Source organism: Elephantulus edwardii, unplaced genomic scaffold (assembly GCF_000299155.1).
Source record: "Elephantulus edwardii isolate Elephantulus edwardi_28Jun2011 unplaced genomic scaffold, EleEdw1.0 scaffold00091, whole genome shotgun sequence".
Classification (NCBI taxonomy): Eukaryota; Metazoa; Chordata; class Mammalia; order Macroscelidea; family Macroscelididae; genus Elephantulus; species Elephantulus edwardii.
This window is the reverse complement of record NW_006399841.1, coordinates 2,881,564-2,900,430: the sequence shown is the minus strand read 5'-3', so window position 1 is coordinate 2,900,430 and position 18,867 is coordinate 2,881,564. Positions and strand designations below refer to the sequence as shown.

Sequence of the window (18,867 nt, the reverse complement as noted above, 5' to 3'; positions counted from 1 at the left end):
CGCGCGGGGCACGGAGGCGCCTGGCGAGCATGGGAGTCCCAGGAGCCCGGAGCTGAGCGGCGCCTGCGGGAGCCCCGGGCGGCCACGATGATCCCACCGAGCGGCGCCCGCGAGGACGGCGTGGACGGGCTGCCCAGGGAGGCGGCCAGCACCGGGCAGCCGCCCTCTCCGGCGTCCACCAGCAGCCAGGAATCCAAGGTACTGCAGGCGCACACTTGCCCAAGAGAACACAACTAACTCACTGCTGCTCTCCTGCTCTCTGCCCACCCTTGTGTCCTTCAGACTGAGCTAAAAGGGGTCCCCAGTCCGAGCAGGGTTCAGAGGCTGCCACCGCGGTGAGACTTGGATGTCCAACAGGACTGGCTGCTAAGGAGGCTGGACCCTGTCTCTGTGGCCTCGCAGCCTCTACTCACCCACACCCATGGCTTTGCATTAAGCTCCTTGCACCCTGCGAATTAACAAGCAATTCTCATTAACCTCCTGCCCCTTGATCGCTTTCCCAGGGAAGTGATGGTTTGGCCCCTTCATGCTTTGAATCTGCTTGTGACCAAAACAGGTGTAGGCGTCAGGCAGTTTGTGGAGGCTGGAGGTGGCCCGGGGGAGAGCATCTTTCAGGAAGCGTGGCCCCGGGTTAGTCAGGTTGTTTGCATCCCAAAGGTCTGAGGCCCTTCTCTGAAACAAGGATGTCCCTTCACTCTGCATATACCACTTGTTTGGAAAATCCAATACTAGGCACGAGGGAATACCTCCTTCGCAGAGAAAGTTGCTGTGTCTCTTGGTGATAGTTTATGTTCTAATAACTTACAATTGCTTTTGTGGAGCATTATACAAACACACACACACCCCCCAGTTCTCTAGCACTTCTCTTTGATACACTCTCTTTGCTACACTGGCTTTTGAAACTCTCTCGTGGGTGCCAGGCACATGTTTGAGGATCTTGGAAGAGGATCAAGTCAAATGTAGCAGCTAGTAAGAGAAGCTGAACGGTAACTCAGGCAGGAGTGGAAAGCTTCAGATGGCAGTTTGGAGTTGCATGAGGATTGTTTGACATGCTGGGTTCCCGGGTCTTTAATGGGTGTCTTGGTGAGCCCCTTCGAAATGGAGGAATCCTTGTCCTGGGTAAGAGCAAGGGAAGGTGGGTGCCGGCTTGGAGGGCAGTTTGGATGGGGCCAGGGGAAGTTCAGTCCCTGCCACCTTTCTCTGGAGACCACTGACAAAGTCAGCAGGAGTAAAAAACACAGCCTGAAACGCTCGGGGGATTCGGGGTGCTACTGGAGACTGTGTGGCTCTTCATTATCAGAAACTCTGGTCAAAGATGGTACTAAGAGAACTCTGAGTTCTTGTTTTAAGTTGTGTATGATAAATTCTGGCTGTCTGGCTTGTGACATGTGTGCTAACTCTTCTAAGAACTCCAGTCTCTCATCTGGAGATGGCAGCAGAAGTCCTGTCTTCCAGACTCATCATAAGGGATCATTCAGAGGCTAGAACGGATGCAGGGGTCTGGCGTCAGGGCTGTTTGTCCTCTCCCTGAAATGAGATGGACTCATCTCACCACAGATGATGCTCCAACACAGTCTCATGATCCACCCCCACTCCTCACCTCTCCTCCAGCCCGAAGCTTCTGGCTGCCTCATTCATGGACCAGAGGTCATCTAAGAGATATGAGTCAGTGGCCATTCCAGAGACCTGGACTTCTGTAAATGAGTGTAGTTAAACTTCAGAGTGAAGCTGGTGTTAACTTTGTGTATTGGGTCTGACTCTGTGGTAGGTATATTCTGGAAAGCCTTTGAGCAGACAAGCATGCTTCCTGTGAGCTATTTATTAGTGTCCTGAGGTGAATTTTTGGCAAAGCAAAAACTGGTTTGCAGTTTCCGAGTCTCACTACATCAGTTTTTCTCAGAAGGGAATGCACGCCTAATATGTGTTTATAGTATCCAGAATTTTGTTGCTATGACTTAGGTGGTCTCGATGAGTGGAGAGGAACCATGGAGATTAAATGCAAAATCGTGTGCCTGGATGGGCTTTTTTTCTTGGAAAAGAGGCATGCCGCTCATGATTCTTTCCAAAAGTGTCCATGTACCTCAAAATGGCTAATCTTCTGGTGGGGAGTAATGAGATCTGAGAGGGCAGGGTGGCGTGAAAAGAAACCAAGAAAGACCCTATTCATCCTGTACCAGAAATGCTACACTTGAAAGCTCATTGACATTTGCAAGGATCCTTCCACTCTGAAGACGAATGAGAAGATAGTGAGGAAATGTGGACAGGACACTAGATAGTATCCCATCTCAGTCTCTGGTGTGGCCTGTCTGACAAAATACTGCATGGGAACCAATGTGGTGAGGACCCTCTGGGCATTCAGCACACTTCAAGGAAGACTTAAAATTATTTTTCTGTTTTGAAACTTTTTGATTCTCCTGATCATAACAGTAATAGTCTTTGTAGGAATTGAGAAGGACAAACAGCCCTCTATCAGTTCACAGTGCCGATGCAACTACTGTTTCAATCTACAGTTTGAGTTTTCCTATGTATTTATCCTTACGTCATTGTGAGAATGCAGTTGCTTTATTACGTGGCAGGCACGGCTTTGATCTTCACAGCAAGCCCTGTGAGAGAGATGCTGTAATTATTTCTGTTTTGTGAGGAGGAAACATTAGGTGATGTGCCCAAGATCACAAGCCTAGTTGAGAAGACACAACCAGGACCAGACCCTCAGACTCCTGCCCCAGGCAGCCTAGCTCTGGAGGCCAAGTTCTTAGCCCCCATGCATTTGAATCAAAATCTCTCTCTTGCTTTTTGCAATTTCACTTCCTGTCATTCTGAGTCAGCCTCCCTCTCAGTATTTCTGTCTCTTAACTTCTGACTTTTTCCCTGTCTCTTAGCCTCTCTTCCTCAATATCAATATCAATAGCTCTCTCTCACACTTTCCTTCCTGTCTTTTCCCTCCCACCCCTTGAAAGTATAGACACGTATTTTTCTTTTTATGGCTGGCTGTCATAGTTTACAGAACAGACTTGTTCTCCATTCAACAGTTTATGCATGTTAGTTATAGTTCATTCAGTATAACACTCCTCTTCCCAGTCCCCCATCAGCCCTTGCTTCCTTCTCCTGCCTGGTTTTTTTGGTGTTTGTTTTTTATTTTTTGGTTTTTTGGGGGGGAGGGGGAGTTCCAGTGATGGCCTGATGGGCAGGGACTTGGACTGTTAACCCAGAGGTAGCTCTTGGATGGTTTTCACACACACACACACACCCGCAGCTTTACAGGAGATAGACTGACAATTCTCCTAACAGTGCAACTCACAGCCTCTGAAAGCCGGCTGGGGGATCAGCAATGAGTTGGTTCCAAAGAGATGGCAGTGAGAGAGACAGCCTTCAGAGCTTTGTCCAGGAGCAGATACTGCCCTCCTGGTCTCGTGTGGGGATTTATTCTGTTGAAAATGTTCCTTACAAGTGGTAACTGTTCTCTTTCTAAGCCTGTCTCTTGTTCCATTGAGCCCCAGGACCAGGTTTAGATCCAGACATGAAGGGCCACCAGGCGTGAGCCTCTCCACCAGTCAGTCCCTGTCAAACCAACACAGTCTTTTTAAAATCATTTTAAATATTCTTCTGTTTGAGGGTATCCTGTGCCACATCAGCCTTAAGAACATAACCCTGTTGCATAGGGCCACTGTTGTTAAACGGAACTCACATCGGGGTTGAGGGAAGGCAGAGGAGGAGGAGGGGAGGAATGATGTATTACAGCATTGAAACAGATGAGGGAGAGAACTGTTTAAAAGGGACATATGGATGGGTATTATTGTCATGACAGGAGTCCAGAACCAAGGCTGCAGAGTGGAGTGGACTTGGGGGGAGGGATTGTATAACAATGAAACAGTTTTTCTTTTACTTTTTAAGGAGAAGAATGAATGGGGGGAGGGTGGGAAGGGAGAAAAGTGCAACAATGAATGAATGGAAACCCTAAGTTTCTGTAAACTTTCACTAAAATTCATTTTTTTTTAAAAGTTGTTTTTTTTTTTAAAAAAAGAACATGACCCTAGTATTTGACAAACCCATGAATGTCATTTGAAAAACTGTCTTCACAGTTTAAGAACCCTTTGGAAAGAAATTAATTGAGCTATAAAAACATGCAAAATAACTAAAGAATACATCACATCCAGGGGCATTGTTTTGCATCTTACCTGGTTTTGCTATTCTTTTCTTAAAAATATACTTGTGAGAGTAATTAAATAAACTATCACAGAATGATCCAGAAAATGGGGCCAAGGGAGACCCTCCAGTCTGGAGGGGTTCTCTAAGAAAGGAACAAAGAAAGGTCCAGTGCCTTGAGACTTTTTCCAAAAGTCTGTTTCTCTGTGTATTCTTTTGAACGCCACCCAGAGAAAGTGAGTAAAATATATGTATAAACACTTACACAGCGTATTCTCTGAGCAAAGGATCCATCATTTCTATCATGTTGGAAACCAGTCTCTTACCTTTCGAAGTTTTATGTTATCTTTTCCTCTGCCACTTTTGAGGAAAACAAGCCTCAGTGACAGAGAGAGAGTAAGTGACCCTGTCTAATATAACATAGATGAAGGCCAGTCATGGTGGCACTGAGTCTAGCTAATGACCCATTAACGGTCAGTGCAGGACTCAGCTCCATCAGATTCCAGGGGGTGATTTTTGGGGTAAGTAGAGGACCAGGTATTATTCCAAGATAGCTGTGAATGTGCTCGAACTTCTAACCTTTTGATTAGCAGCCAGGTCTGTTAGCAATGTGTGCTAACCAGGGAGTCCATCTTTTAGATGTTGTTGCATGGCAGATCCTCGAGTGGGTCGCAGAGGCTGTAACTCACACATGAGAAAACTGCAGATCCATCTCTCCTGGGGCAGCTGATGGATTCGAACCACCTGCCTTTGGGTTGGCAGCAAAACTCTTTCCCCATTAGGTCTCTAGAGTTCCCTATACTCTTCAGCAATCCCTTTGCCTAAGAACCCTCTCTTGGACCTTGGAAACCTCCACAGTGCTGCTTCCTCAGAACAAAGTCCTGTCAGCACAATTCTCATAAGATTGTTTCTGTCGCTCTTCTTTTTCTTCATGTTAGTTGAGTTGGAAAAGTTTGAAAAGCCACTAATGAACCTTCCCTTTTCTCTTTCCACCAACAACTCCAGAAAGGCAACACCTGATTTGTTTTCTGAGTGCTGCACAGAGACGAGTGAATTCAAGGGGGGAAATCCTTGCCTGACCATTTCTTACTTAAGCGGGCGCCTCTCTCCAACCTGCTGTGAGCCTCGTGCAGAGCTTGCTGTGGTCTAACAGGAGGGTTTGGTGTGCGGCTGTTTGCCATCTTTTCTGCATCCCGAGGTCAGATTTTGATGGTGTGCAGGAATTATGTTTTAAGACCAAATAAGTAAACCAGAGTTGAAATCCCCTTCTCATGACACGTCTCTGTCACTGTAGGCAGATTTGCCTGAACTTATCAGATGGAATGGAGTCACTGACAAACACTGACTTGTTTCTTTGGAAGGCTCTCAAATGTATAAAAACCACTCAAGATAAGTATTCATGAAGCAGAAAGCCCCCAAAGTAAGCCCACTGTCATCAAGTCAGTTCTGACTCACAGTGAACCGCAGGACCACAGAGTGGAACTTCCCAGAGGACCCGTAAGGCTGTAAATCGTGATGGAGGGAGGCAGCCAGCAATATCTTTCTCCCCTAGAGCGGCTGGTGGGCTCAAACCACTGACCTTTTGATTGTTGGGATGTGCCATTATGTCAGAACTGACTCACATGCCATCAAATCAGGAGCAGCTCTCCAGTGGGACTTCAGGGGCGATCAGTCGCACGGAAGGAGAGTCTTTCTGAATGAGTCTTTCTCCCATGGAACAGTTGGTGGATTCGAACTACCTGCCTTGAGCCCAGCAGAACAATGTCTTAATCACCAGGCCACAACCATTTAGTTAGTAGCTGAATTCTGTAACCGATGCCTCATTTCTCACCGACTAGTCTCCCTTGCTAACTCCAGGCGTCAGCTCGGGTAGAATCTGGATAACCACAGTTAGCACAGCCACAGCAGAACTGCTTTATTTCCCTCCTCCTGGTCTTGTAGTTACTCTGTGGGCATCAGTGAGGTTTCACCTCACTTCTTTTTCATCCTCTTGGCGAAAAGCTGTAGATCTGTCAACAGGTGAAGAGGTGACCTCTCTAAAGTACTCAAGAGCAACGGTGTCTCTCTGGAGACTAAGGTCTGCCTGATACAGGCCATGGTTTTTGCAATCACTTGTTATGCATCAGAGAGTTGGACAATGGCTAGGGAGGATAGAAGGAGAATTGACGCCTTTGAGCTGTGGTGCTGGAGAAGAGTATTGAATGTACCATGGACTGCCAAGAAAACAAACAGATTCATCCTAGAGAGGGTTAAACCAGGCTGCTCCTTGGAGGCAAGGATTCTGGGGCTTCGTTTGGCATACTTTGGACATGTTGTAAGGAGAGATAGGTCTTTGGAGAGGGACATCATGCTGGGTAGAGTGGAGGGACAGCACAGGAGGGGAAGACCCTCTATGAGGTGGATTGATTCAGTGACTGGGGTAATCGGGATGGGTGTGTCAGAGGCAATGAGATTGGCACAGGACAGAGCACGGTTTAGGGCTGTTGTACATAAGGTCGCTATGAGTCGCAAATGACTCGATGGCACATAACAAAAAACAACAACAACATGTGCCCAATACCACAGGGGAGTCATGGACCAAGGCACCTGCTCATTCCTGGATATTCCTCTCAGGACCTGGACCTCCCTCCAAGTTAGGAAAGAGAAGTCCCTAACCATGTACCCCATCAATCAGCAAGTACTTATTGAGTGCTGCCTTTCGGCCCAGCACACCTCAAGCTTGGTGAAAGAGATTTAAAAAGAAAGCAAGAAAACTGATAGGTAATTTAACCTCCACTCAAAGTAGGATAGGAGTCTATAGGAAACAGAACTTCAGTGTATGTTCAGATCACCCCAGAGCCTGGACGGACCAACAAAATGAAAATCTCCCACGGTCTCACACATCAGTTTTTTTAAACTTCTTGGCGATTTTATTTTATAGCCAAGTTTGAGAAGCACTAGCCTGCACTATACAGATTATAGAATGTCAAAGTGAGTAAGATGGAATGTCTTCCAGATACTTGGAGATGTCCTGTCTCTTATTCCCCTCTGTTCTTCAGTTCGAATAAATGGCTCTAAGGTCCCCAGTGGCCTGCAGGTTGCCGTGTAACTTTAAGCCTTACTCGTACACAACTGCATTGACAGACTTGGCTACGTTCTTCTCTAAGGTAATTACATGATTATGAAAGTAATGAATTACTTATTGTGACCAAAACCCATTGCTGTCAATGCCCATGGCTTGTAGGATAGACTAGAACTCCCCCCTCCCCCCAGGGTTACCAAGATGGTAATTTTTTAATTTTTTTAAATTATTTTTAATTTTAATGAAAATTTACAGAGACTTTGGATTTCCATTCATTCATTGTACTTTTCTCCCTACCCACCTCTCCCCTCGAGTTGGTTCTTCTCTTTGAAAAGAAAAAGAAAAACTCTTCCACTGTTGTGCAGTCCCTCCCCCCAAGTCCACTCCACTGTGCAGCCTTCATTCTGGACTCCTGTCATGACAATAATACCCAATCATATATTCCTGTTAAACAGTTCTCTGCCTCATCTGTTTCAGTGCAGTATACATTCTTTATCCCACAAGATGGTAAGTATTAACAGAAGCAGACTGCCCGTGGAGTGACTGGTGGGTTCATGCTGCTGGCCATTGGGCACAGGGCACCTTTTCTTCAGCATCTCAAAACAAGCTCAGCACAGAGAACTGAAGAACAGACCAGTATAAAGAAGGGGGGAATCACCCCTCACTCAACCATCAGGACTACAGATTTTTATTTAACTGTATTTCTTACATATATGTTTCCTTCTCTCTCTCTCTCTCTCTCACACACACACACACACACACACACACACATCCCCCAAACTAGGGTAGCAGTGTAGATGTAAATGTGTACTCCACTGCTTCTTCTATCTACTGTTATATAGGAAGCTCTGGTAGCTTAGTGATTAAGGAGTTACGCTGCCAACCCAGAGTCAGGCGGTTTGCACCCACCAGTTGATCTGATGGAGAAAGATGGACATTCTCCTTTCAGTGTGATTTACAGCCTCCAAAAATCTGCTTGGAGGGTCAACGATGAGTTGATTCTAAATGGTAATGAGATTTGGTGTTTCATTTAGCTTGAATGTTACCTAAAAATAAGCTCCCCATACTCTTAGGTAACCAATAACATAAATATTAAAGATAGTATAATATTCTCCTTCCCTTTGACACTACCTTCTAATTAATCAGTTCCTTCTGATTGCATTTTAGGTTCTTTCTCAGCTTGCACATATTTAAAAATATTAATTTGTACATCCTGGTATATAAATATTTGTACACATGTGTGATTAGTTTCATTGGAAGTAGAATTACTCTATCTGGGTATAAACAGTTCTAAGGTATTTTCTTATTGTTAACCCAGTGCCCTAAAAGAATTATAATCTGTACATTCAAAGAAAAAATGATTTTTTTAAAATGTTTTTTAAGGGATCTCTGGTGGCCTAGTGGCAAAAAGCTGCACTGCAATCCCAGAAGTTTGCGGTTTGAATTCACCAGATGCTCTGCTGGAGGAGGGACATTCTCCTCCTGTACCAGTCAGATGTGATTTGACAGTACATACACAAAAACTAATAATTTTTTTAAATAGTTTTTTAACTACCATTTATTCACTGTTGTTATATGCTGTCCCGTCAATTCCTAAAGAGCCTGAGAGGAACAAAGTGGGCCCATTGGGGTTTCTAGGCTGTAATATTCAGGGGCAAATTGCTAGTTCTGTTTCTCCTGAAAGCAAACAAAACCTCAAGTTCATGCTGGTGAGATGATTTCAACGCACAGTGACCATCCATCAGGTTTCCAAGACTCTAAATCGTGTGTGTGTGTGTGTGTGTGTGTGTGTGTGTGTGTGTGCACGCCACCAAATCAGATCTGACTGGTACAGGAGAAGATTGCCCCTCCTTCTCCGGCAGAGCATCGGGTTGATTCGAACCATTCAACTCTGGGATTGTAGTGCAGCTTCTTGCCGCTAGGCCACCAGAGCTCACCAAGGCTCTAAATCTTAGGGAGAGGAGACAGACAAACTGTCTCCCTGGAGGCCTGTGTGGATTTGAACCACAAGAGAAGCGTCATTTTTGGACCCAGAGCTCCTCCTTCCTCTCCACCCCCCCCCCCCCCCGGAATGGAGAGGGTTTATTTGCTGAGACAGGTAGATTATCCAGTAAACGAAGCAAGCGCATACTTAGAACGTCAACAGAACAGAAGCTCTCTGGGCACAAGGGAAAAGCAAGCACTAAGTAGAAGGATCTTGGCAGGGGACTACTGAGATCTGTACCAGGCCCCGTGCATGAGAAGGGAATATGCTAGCTAGAAATAAGCCCGTACTGAGTCACCAGGGTTCCACCCTTACAACTTCAGGCTTCAACACCTTCATTGGCACCTGTCTGCAACAAGTCCCTCCTATGTCATGAAAACGCTTTACAAGAAGGTCTCTTGGGAATGTAGTGGTTTTTTTTTTCTTATAAACAAAAGATGAGGGTGTGCTGTCTAATCTTAACTCTTGCTGGATTCACCCAGTATGTAACTGACTCCAACAGGAGTGGTTAGTAACCAAGGATGGAGTAGATGTAGCGATAGATACCAGGGCTCCAGTCCATTTTGAGAGAACCATCTTGGCTTCCCGCGTCTGGTGGTCCAGTTACTCCAGCCAGGAGAACCAGCAGTGCTCTTCGCCATGATGCAGACACAACCATGTGCTTTTGTGCATGTCCTGGCAAACAACCAATTAGGATTCCAGTCCCAGATGATGCGCCAAGCCAAGAGAACTCAAATAGGTGTACTATTGCAAGAAATTCATCAAGTTAACTTTATAACTGTGTCGTGTTTATGTACAATTGTGTCCTAAATTTTATAACAGTAATATTTATAATTACCTTTAAAATATGATTAGAACATTTGTATATGCAATCTAGCACACTTTTAACATAGTACTAGCATATGTAGTGATATAACAATATAGCAAACTTTCCAAATACTGAAAATATTACTATTTATTTGCCACAAACTATTATTCACTTAAGTATTAAGTGAGCCTTGTTTTTTATCATCTGTTGTTACACAGCGATAGATTTTACTCTATAGGAGCTAATGAATGAGGTATAGGGCACATTAAGAGGAAAAATAATAAATATTTTTAAAAATGTGTTTCCGTTTTGCAACAAGGAGTGTGTTTCTAAATTCATCTTCCAAGAAGGTAACAAAGGATGTTCATTGTAACCTTACATTTCTATTTTATCAGTGTTTTCTTGTACCTCTGTGTAAGGAAACTGAGCAGTTCCTTGAGGATATAAATGAATATTTAGATAATAAAATTATATGAATGTAATTTACTTTCCATTTTCCTTCAGACTGACTTTCTTTAAAGAAACTGATGCTTAAAAAGAAGTCACATCATAGGTAACTTCGACACAGTCTCACACACACACACACACAATTCTATAAAACACTTAGAAATGCTCTTATACAATAGAGAATAAGCAGAAAAGCCCTATGCATTATCTTTGTGTAGAATCTTCACATGCCTTAATTGGACCCTGGTTATTTGTCATACGTGTTTTGATTGTTTATCTTACCACTTTGGTGAATTATCTGCTCATATTTTGATCTTTGCTAGCAGTATTCTTTCATGAGTGTAAGAATTAATTCTTCATAAGTGATAAAATTTTGATCCTTTCTTCTAGATTGTTAATATTTTCCTGGATCATTTTATTGTTGTGGTCATTGTTCATTGCATTTTCAACATCTTTTTTTTATGTTGTTAAATGTTTCAAATGTATGTAACTGTGCCTGCATCTTTTCTAATTAGGTTTTGAAAATTCTTCCCCATCCTAGAGGATAAATATTAACCTGTTTATTTCTTTGGATCCCAGTTCAATATACATATTTGCTTTTATAACTTTATCTGAAATTGATACTGTTATGGAGTGAAATCTAGTTTTTCCTCAAATGATTAATCAATATTTTTAGAACCAATAGTTGGCTTTTTATGTGGTTTTCGGTGATTTCAAGTGTTCGATTTCTCATTTATTAGCTTTCTCATCAATGATAGTCTGAGCCACACTTTCTTCTGGGGTCATCTGTTCTATTCTAATGATCTAGAACTTGATTTTTGCATTTATTACTGTACTTTGACACTGCTATTATAATGTTTCTATTATTGTAACTTTACAATAGATCTTGATAATTGATACTACAAGTGGCCTCTTGGCAATGTTCTTATTTCTCTGTCCTCGCCTTTGGGTTGGCAATGCAAGTCCTTACTGCTGGGCCACCAGACCTCTCTTAGCCACACATACATTTGTTGGTATTGTTGTTGTTATGTGCTGTCTAGTCACCTGCGATTCATAGCGACCCTGTGTACAACAGCCCTAAACCCTGCTCTGTCCTGTGCCAATCTCACTGTCTCCAACACACACACCCCGATTACCCCAGTCACTGAATCAATCCACCTCATAGAGGGCCTTCCTCTCTTTTACTGTCTCTCCACCCTCCAAAGCATGGCATCCCTCTCCAAGGACTGGGCCCTCATTGCAACATGTCCAAAGTATGTCAGACGAAGCCACAGAATCCTTGCCTCCAAGGAGCAGCCCAGTTTATCCATCTCTTAGATAAACCTGTTTGTTTTCTTAGCAGTTCATGGTACATTCAGTACTCTTCTCCAGCACCACAGCTCAAAGGCATCAATTCTCCTTCTGTCCTGCCTAATCATTGTCCAGCTCTCTGATGTATAACAACTGATTGCAAAGACCATGGCCTATATCAGGCGCACCTTAGTCTCCAGACTGGCATCATTGCTCTTCAGTACCTTGGAGAGGTCCCTAACATTTAGCAGAATGAAATGCTTCCCAGTTCTGCCCAACCTTCACAGATCGTACACCTACTACTGATCCGCTGTGTCACTGCATCTCATTGAGGGTCTCCTTTTATTTCCCAGACCCTCTCTCATAGACATGATCCTTTTTTCTAGCTACTTTCTTTCTTGTTAAATGCCCAAGGTATGTGAGAGAAAAAAAATCTTACCACCCTAGCTTCTAAGAAGCACGCTGGCTATACTTCTCTCAAGACAGAGTTGTTTATTCTTTTGGCAGGCTGTGGTAGATTCAATTAGTATCAGGGTAGTACTGACTTACTTTAAATGCCACTAATTGTTTACTATTAAGTGTGATATTATACAGTGTTGGTGCAAAGGGCTGGCCAGAGCACTCCTGTTTCCAAGCATGCACTCTGAAAGCCACTGCCAATAAACAAAGAGCCCCAGAGAAATAATGTGGCACCTTGTAGATTTGCCTTCAGGAAAACCCGTTTCAGCTACTCTGCCTGCTCAACCCTTCCTCTGGACCAAATTACTTCCAACTAAATCATTCCTTAAGGCCCCCGTTCTTCACACATTCCACACTTTTCACTCATGTTTCCAGTTCATTTCAGATACTCTTGTTCTTCACTTCCTAGGAATTTCCATCAGGAATTGCTGTGAATTGGTTTCCAGTGACTTTTGGCAAATATCAAAGTGATCGTGTAACATTATTTTGTTCAATTCTTTGGCCGACTCTTTATGTGATAGATTATATTAATAGCTATTCCATTATTAAACTATTTGTACATTCCTGGAAAAAATTCTACTTGGCCATGGGGATTTACTTTTAATAGACTGCAGGCTTTCCAGTGCCAATATTTTATTATTTTTGCATCTTTATACATAAGGGAAATTGGACTGTAACTGCTACTTTTGTGGTTTGGGTCAGATTTATATTTAAGGTTATGCCAACTTTAAAAAAAAGTATTTGGGGCTATGATTTGAATATTTATTTGTGTGGGTTTTTTTCTTCCTATGTAATAATGTATAGAACAGTGTGTCAGATCCCTTCTTGGAAAGTTTTAAAGAAACCGACAATAATATCTTAACCTCTTACTTCATACCTCTTTCAAAATAAATTTGGAAATGTTTCCCCATTTTTATTCTGTTCTTTTTAAAATAAATTGGCTTGCATCGATTTTATAAATTTGTAGTCTGCCAGAAAATTAACCATTCCATATAAATTATCCTACCATCTTTGGATAGGTTATTTTAGGACAGGTCTGGAATGTTCCATCTCATCCTGAGTGTACTATCTCTACGTTCCCATCCTGTCTGTAGGTTTTTATACTCCATGGATCACCTCTGGATATGAATTTGGCAGCCGGAGAGTTAAACAGTGGTATTCACTTCTTTGTTCTGCCCACAGGAAAGTCTGCTTGTTTCTTGTTTGGGATCCTTGGGAGACAAAAGGACTGTCTCTTCCATTAAGATTTGCAGCCTCAGAAACCCGATTGATGGTCCCCAGACATCAGAATGGACTCTATGCCAGTGAATTTTAGTTTTATTTGATTTGTGTCCTGCTGTTTTTCAAGTCCCCCTCTGGTGTTACTTGCTATCTCTTCCTCTCTTGTACTGTCCCTCCAGCCTCCTAAACCTGATGTCCCTCTCCAGCAACTGGTCCTGCCTTGCAACATGTCCAAAGTATGTCAGACAAAGCTTCAGAATTCTTAAACAAAATTTAGGTCAGGATTAGGTATAAAAACCTAGATCAGAATAATATTCTATAGCCAAGGAGTCTGTCTGATAAATAATACATTTCTCTACAAAAGTAAATAATCTATGAACATATTTTTGGCAGAGATCAATTTCCTTTTCCCCAATTAATTTTATTCTAAAAGCATAAGGAAAATCTCTACCTTGGAATTTCCTTAAACCTATAGGTTTAAGGAAAGTCACAGGCTACATGATTTAGGCATATCTACAAAAATTTGCAAATCAAATATATTTTCATGGAAATATACTTTCTTACTAACTTTTACTAATGCACATGAGATGAGATTACTTGGAAAACAAATTTAGCAATGGATAAATAACCATAAAAAACAGATTATGTGAGTGCAACAATTTTTTTCTATTTTATGAATCTTCATTTTACTCAGTAAAATATGAAATTGTGTTAATACTGTTTTTTTTCTTTTCATTGTGATTGTAGTGAAAATTCACAAAGTAAATTGGTTTTCCATGTGTTGTTATTGTTGTTAGGTGCCTCCAAGTTGAGTACAACTCACAGTGTCCTTGTGAACAGTAGATCCGAACCCCATCCTATCCTGTGCCATCTTCACAAACCAAATACACATTTTGATTTATGGCATTAGGTACAGTTGTTGTTGTTGTTGTTGTTGTTGTTGTTATGTGCTGTCAAGTCACCTGCAACTCACAGCGACCCTATGTACAACAGCCCTAAACTCTGCTCTGTCCTGTGCCAGTCACAGTCTCAAACACACCCACCCCCATTACTCCAGTCACTGAATCAATCCACTTCATAGACGGTCTTCCTCTCCTCTGTTGTTCCTCCACCCTCCCAAGCATGATGTCCCTCTCCAAGGACTGGTCCCTCCTTGCAACATGTCCAAAGTATGTCAGACGAAGCTTCAGAATCCTTGCCTCCAAGGAGCAGCCTGGTTTAACCCTCTCCAGGATGAACCTAATCATTTTCTTAGCAGTCTATGGTATATTCAATACTCTTCTCCAGCACCACACCTCAAAGGCATCAATTCTCCTTCTATCCTCCCTAGTCATTTTCCAGCTCTCTGATGCATAGCAAGTGACTGCAAAGACCATGGCCTGTATCAAGCGCACCTTAGTCTACAAACTGACATCATTGCTCTTCAGTACTTTAGAGAGGTCTCTGACAGCAGACTTTCCCAATACAATTAGTCTTTTAATTTCCTGGCTGCTGGTACCAAGAGGGTTGACTGTAGAGGCAAGCAAACTGATGCTGTCAAAAATCTCAATCTCTTCATCATCCATCATGATCAGACCCCTCATTGAAAAATGCTGGGGACCAATGTCATGATCAGAAATATTTCTGCTGTGCAACATAAATTGTTACGTTTCTCTGGAAGTGTTTTCTTGGAGTTCTCTTTTGAGGGAAAACACTCTTCCATCTCAGAAGAGAATGGGGAACCTTTGTCAGGCCGAGATCAAGGAAAGGAGCCATTGGGAGGCGCCCACATTCCCCATCAGTGGGTCTGTCTCTATGGGCTTCCTGAGCTTCCCTGCTGGGAATTTTGCTTCTAAATCTCTCTCTGATTGTATCCACATTTCTCCTGCTTTGATAATCTGAGCACACCAGGTGGCATTTCATTCACATTAACAGAGTTGTAGATTATATTGTTGTTGTCATTTTCATTTCCTGGTTAATCCAGGTCGTCTCTCTGAACATCAGTTATCAAGCTTTCTGTTGGTAAGACAGTCTTTCCCTTGCATTAAACGTCTCCCTATTGCTTCACTCTCATATTTCTTGTCTGTTTCTTTCCTTGTTGTCACCTCCCAGGCAGAGACAACCCTCAGTCTGCTGTAGGCTCCTAACATGCTTCTTTCATTTGCTTTTGTATGGAAAATAAATCATCAAATTAGCTGGAGTTTCATGTCCTGTAAAACAGAACAGACTCTGGGTTTAAACACTCCCAGAGAAGTTAATGGAAAGTTCTGGGATTTTGCCTTGTGTCTTCTTTGCTGGTGCTTTTCCCTAACTGCCTCGCTTGATTGTTTACCGACCTTTCCTTCCACCCTCACTTTTGGCTGTGCTTTTCTAGAAATAAGTTTGTCAGAAGCCAAATTCCTGATGGTTTGCTATTTCTTAATTCTTAGAAATGGGAGATCCGAAGAGAACAGGGAAGCAAGCTATGATATTGGTAACGTGAAAACAGAGTGTGTATGACTTGTTGAGTGGTAAATCAATTTGTTTTGTAAACTTTCACCCAAACCACAATAAAATGGGCAACACAAACAAATCGAAAAGCCTACTTAGTAGTTAATCTGAAGCTGTTGGTAACTCTCTTTGGAAATTAGTACCTTTTTACTAGGTTTTTGAGGTGTTAATCAGTTTACTGATGATCATCACAATTGTCTGACCTTCCAATTAACATTGAAAAGCATACATTCCCAAATGTAATGTTTAATTATAGCCAGTTTCTACTGAGTAGATTATTTTTTAACTGTTATAATGAGTGCGATCTTTTCTACTCAAGGGTGTAGCCTATAAATGCATAGTGGTTAAAATGGTCCATGAATAGGTCATAGAAGCCAGAAAGGAGAAAAAGGAAAAAAATAAAACAAAATTTAAGAAAGCATGAATATTGTTTTCCTCATGACGAGAAGAATTATATACCATGATGTAAAATTTACAGGCTTCGTATCAAACCACAGCTTCTCAAATGTTGTGGAGGTGATTAATTACTAGGAATAGTCTCCCTTCCAGAGAGCAACTTCTTTCCAATTCTTTTGAAGCTCCATCTCACATTCTTTGGGCATGTGGCTGGGAGGGACCAGTCCATAGAAAAGGACATCATGCTTAGAAGGGGAGGGACAGCACAGGAAAGACAGACTCTGAATGAGATGGACACAGTAACTAGGGAAATGGGATTAAGTGTATCAGAGTCAGCGAGACTGCCTGAGGACACGGCAGGGTTCAGAGCTACTATATACAGGGTTGCTAAGAGCTGCAAGCAACTCAATGGCACATAACAACAGCCCATGGAAATTATATTATTAAAGAAACACTGGGGATTGTCACAAATAATTCCATGATATTGGGTTAAATGCAAGAGAGGTTGAGTTATTCTCCCAGTTACCTCACCAGCATTGCACCCTATAATTTCATGACACTTTTGTTAAACTAGGGGGTCTGTGATAACCTTGCAAGAAAACTGCAGGGTTAGTGGATACAAGCTTGAGTATGGATCAGAACCACGTAGAGAGCCTCATAAAGCACCAGTTAGGTCCCGCATCAGTTTTCTGTTCTGCCAGGTCCAGGTTGAGACCTGGTATCAACTTCTACTTACTTTCTGATGAGGTTGGCCCCTTGGTCCAAAGGAAAACACTCAGAAAAACCACTGTGCGTGAATCTATCTCCTCTCTATGCACATTGTAGCTGTGTTGTTGTCACTTTTGCTGATACAAAAGTGATATTATTTGTATGATAATCACATACAGGCCTTCTCTTGACCCTAAATGGCCACAGACATTCCCTCTGTGTCCAAGGGCTCAAGTAGTAGCCTTTGTCCCTTTACACATGGTCAAAATTAAAACACCTGGCAAAGAACAACAGGCCAGAAGCGAATGGTTTGCCCCAGCTTCTCCCTCCATCTCATATGCAAGTCTTCTTCCTGAACGTCTGGATATAAAGAAGGCAAAGGCAATTCATGTGGCTGAAACCATCTTACTCACACTTCCAAACAGCCTTTTGTGTTCATTTAGAAAGAACCAGAAAAGTCAAGTGCCTAAAAAAAAATTTCTGTTCCTAAATTTTGAAGTCACATTGACTTTTACCAATGAATCGCCATCTCTTCTGGAAATAAAGGAACACATGGCCAATGAAAGAGTCATGAAAAAGTCAACTGGGAACCCCCCAGATGGACATTTTTTTCTTGGCAGGGACTTCACGTTTGAAGACACTCTAGTCCAGCTGCATCCTGAGCCGGCCTTTTCCAGTGTATTCCTAGAGGTGGGCTTATGCTCGGGGAGAGGATGGGGGGGAGAGGAGGGAAGTGTTCATTCTTGTACAAGTCATTAACAAAAAAGCTGTAAGTGCATTACTTCCAAACCCTTGCAGAAAGCTGCCTTCAGAACCTGGATCTGAAAAATAGCAAGGATGTCAGATGGGAGCTATAGTTAGAAGTGCTGCAGGGAATCCAATGACGCCTGCCCAGCTGGGTTAGGAACCTGGGTGAGACGATGCTGTGAGAGCCCAGGACTCCCCAGCTGCTGCCCTCAGGATCCCAGAACCTACCTGCCTCCACCAGCTGGTGCAACTGCACTGTGGATTCTTCAGTGAACCACATCCCAGCAAAACAGAACCAGCTATGTCATTTGTAGGATCTAGCGCACAATGAAAATGCAGGTCCCCTTGTTCAAATAAGAATTTCAGAATGACAACAGCAGAGTGCTAGACCAAAGGCTGTTCTAAGGGCAGGCGAACTCATGACAAGTAGCAGGCCTGTGGAGCCAGCCCTGTAACAAGACTGTCACTGCAGAGTGTGGGAAGGAAAGGGGAGAGGCGCCTGGCGGTCCTTGGACATCATTTCAGTTGGTCCTCATTTTACACAGGAGAAAGCTGCCGAGGCTGGTGCTTATTAAGTGGCTTGTCCATGGCTGAGAGGTGTCTACACTGGAATTCGTATCCATTTCTAGCACTCAGCCTTTCTTTAGGTTTTTTGGGAGTTTTTTGTGGTTGTATATACTCATTCATATACGTTGTGTTTTGTTCTCGTGCTTTGTGTTTTACACAATCATTCATACACATTGTGCTTCATATAATTAATTACTGTTGATCACTGCCTGTTATCACCTCATTTCTTCCAGACCCCATAGCATTTTCCCTATTATTTCAAATCCCCATCTGCCTGTTAACCTCTACTACCCTAGTGATTCTCCCCTCTTTCCACACCCCTTCCCCTTTTGAACATTTATTCATATCTTGCTTAGTGATCCTTGTGTTTTCACAGTAGAGGTCTTAGGGAGGATTTATACTTTTGTGACTACGCTGTTTCTCTCCACATAATGCTCTCCTGACTCTCCCATATTGTGTGACACTTTATGAAAAGTTAGTTGTTCTTTAGTGCTGCATAATATTCCATTGTGTGGCTATACCACAGTTTCTCTGTCCCTTCCCTGAGGTTTGTGTTTAACTTTTCCT

General features: G+C 42.8%; 1 protein-coding gene across 1 annotated transcript in view; it reads left to right on the top strand.

Moving 5' to 3' along the window:
• The first annotated feature begins 87 nt into the window (after positions 1-87).
• Positions 88-18,867, top strand: part of STAC (SH3 and cysteine rich domain) — a 160,594-nt gene continuing 141,814 nt past the window's right edge. The window contains exon 1 of the mRNA XM_006890605.1: positions 88-198. Coding sequence (XP_006890667.1) covers positions 88-198 — 111 coding nt within the window. The remainder of the gene's footprint in view (positions 199-18,867) is intronic.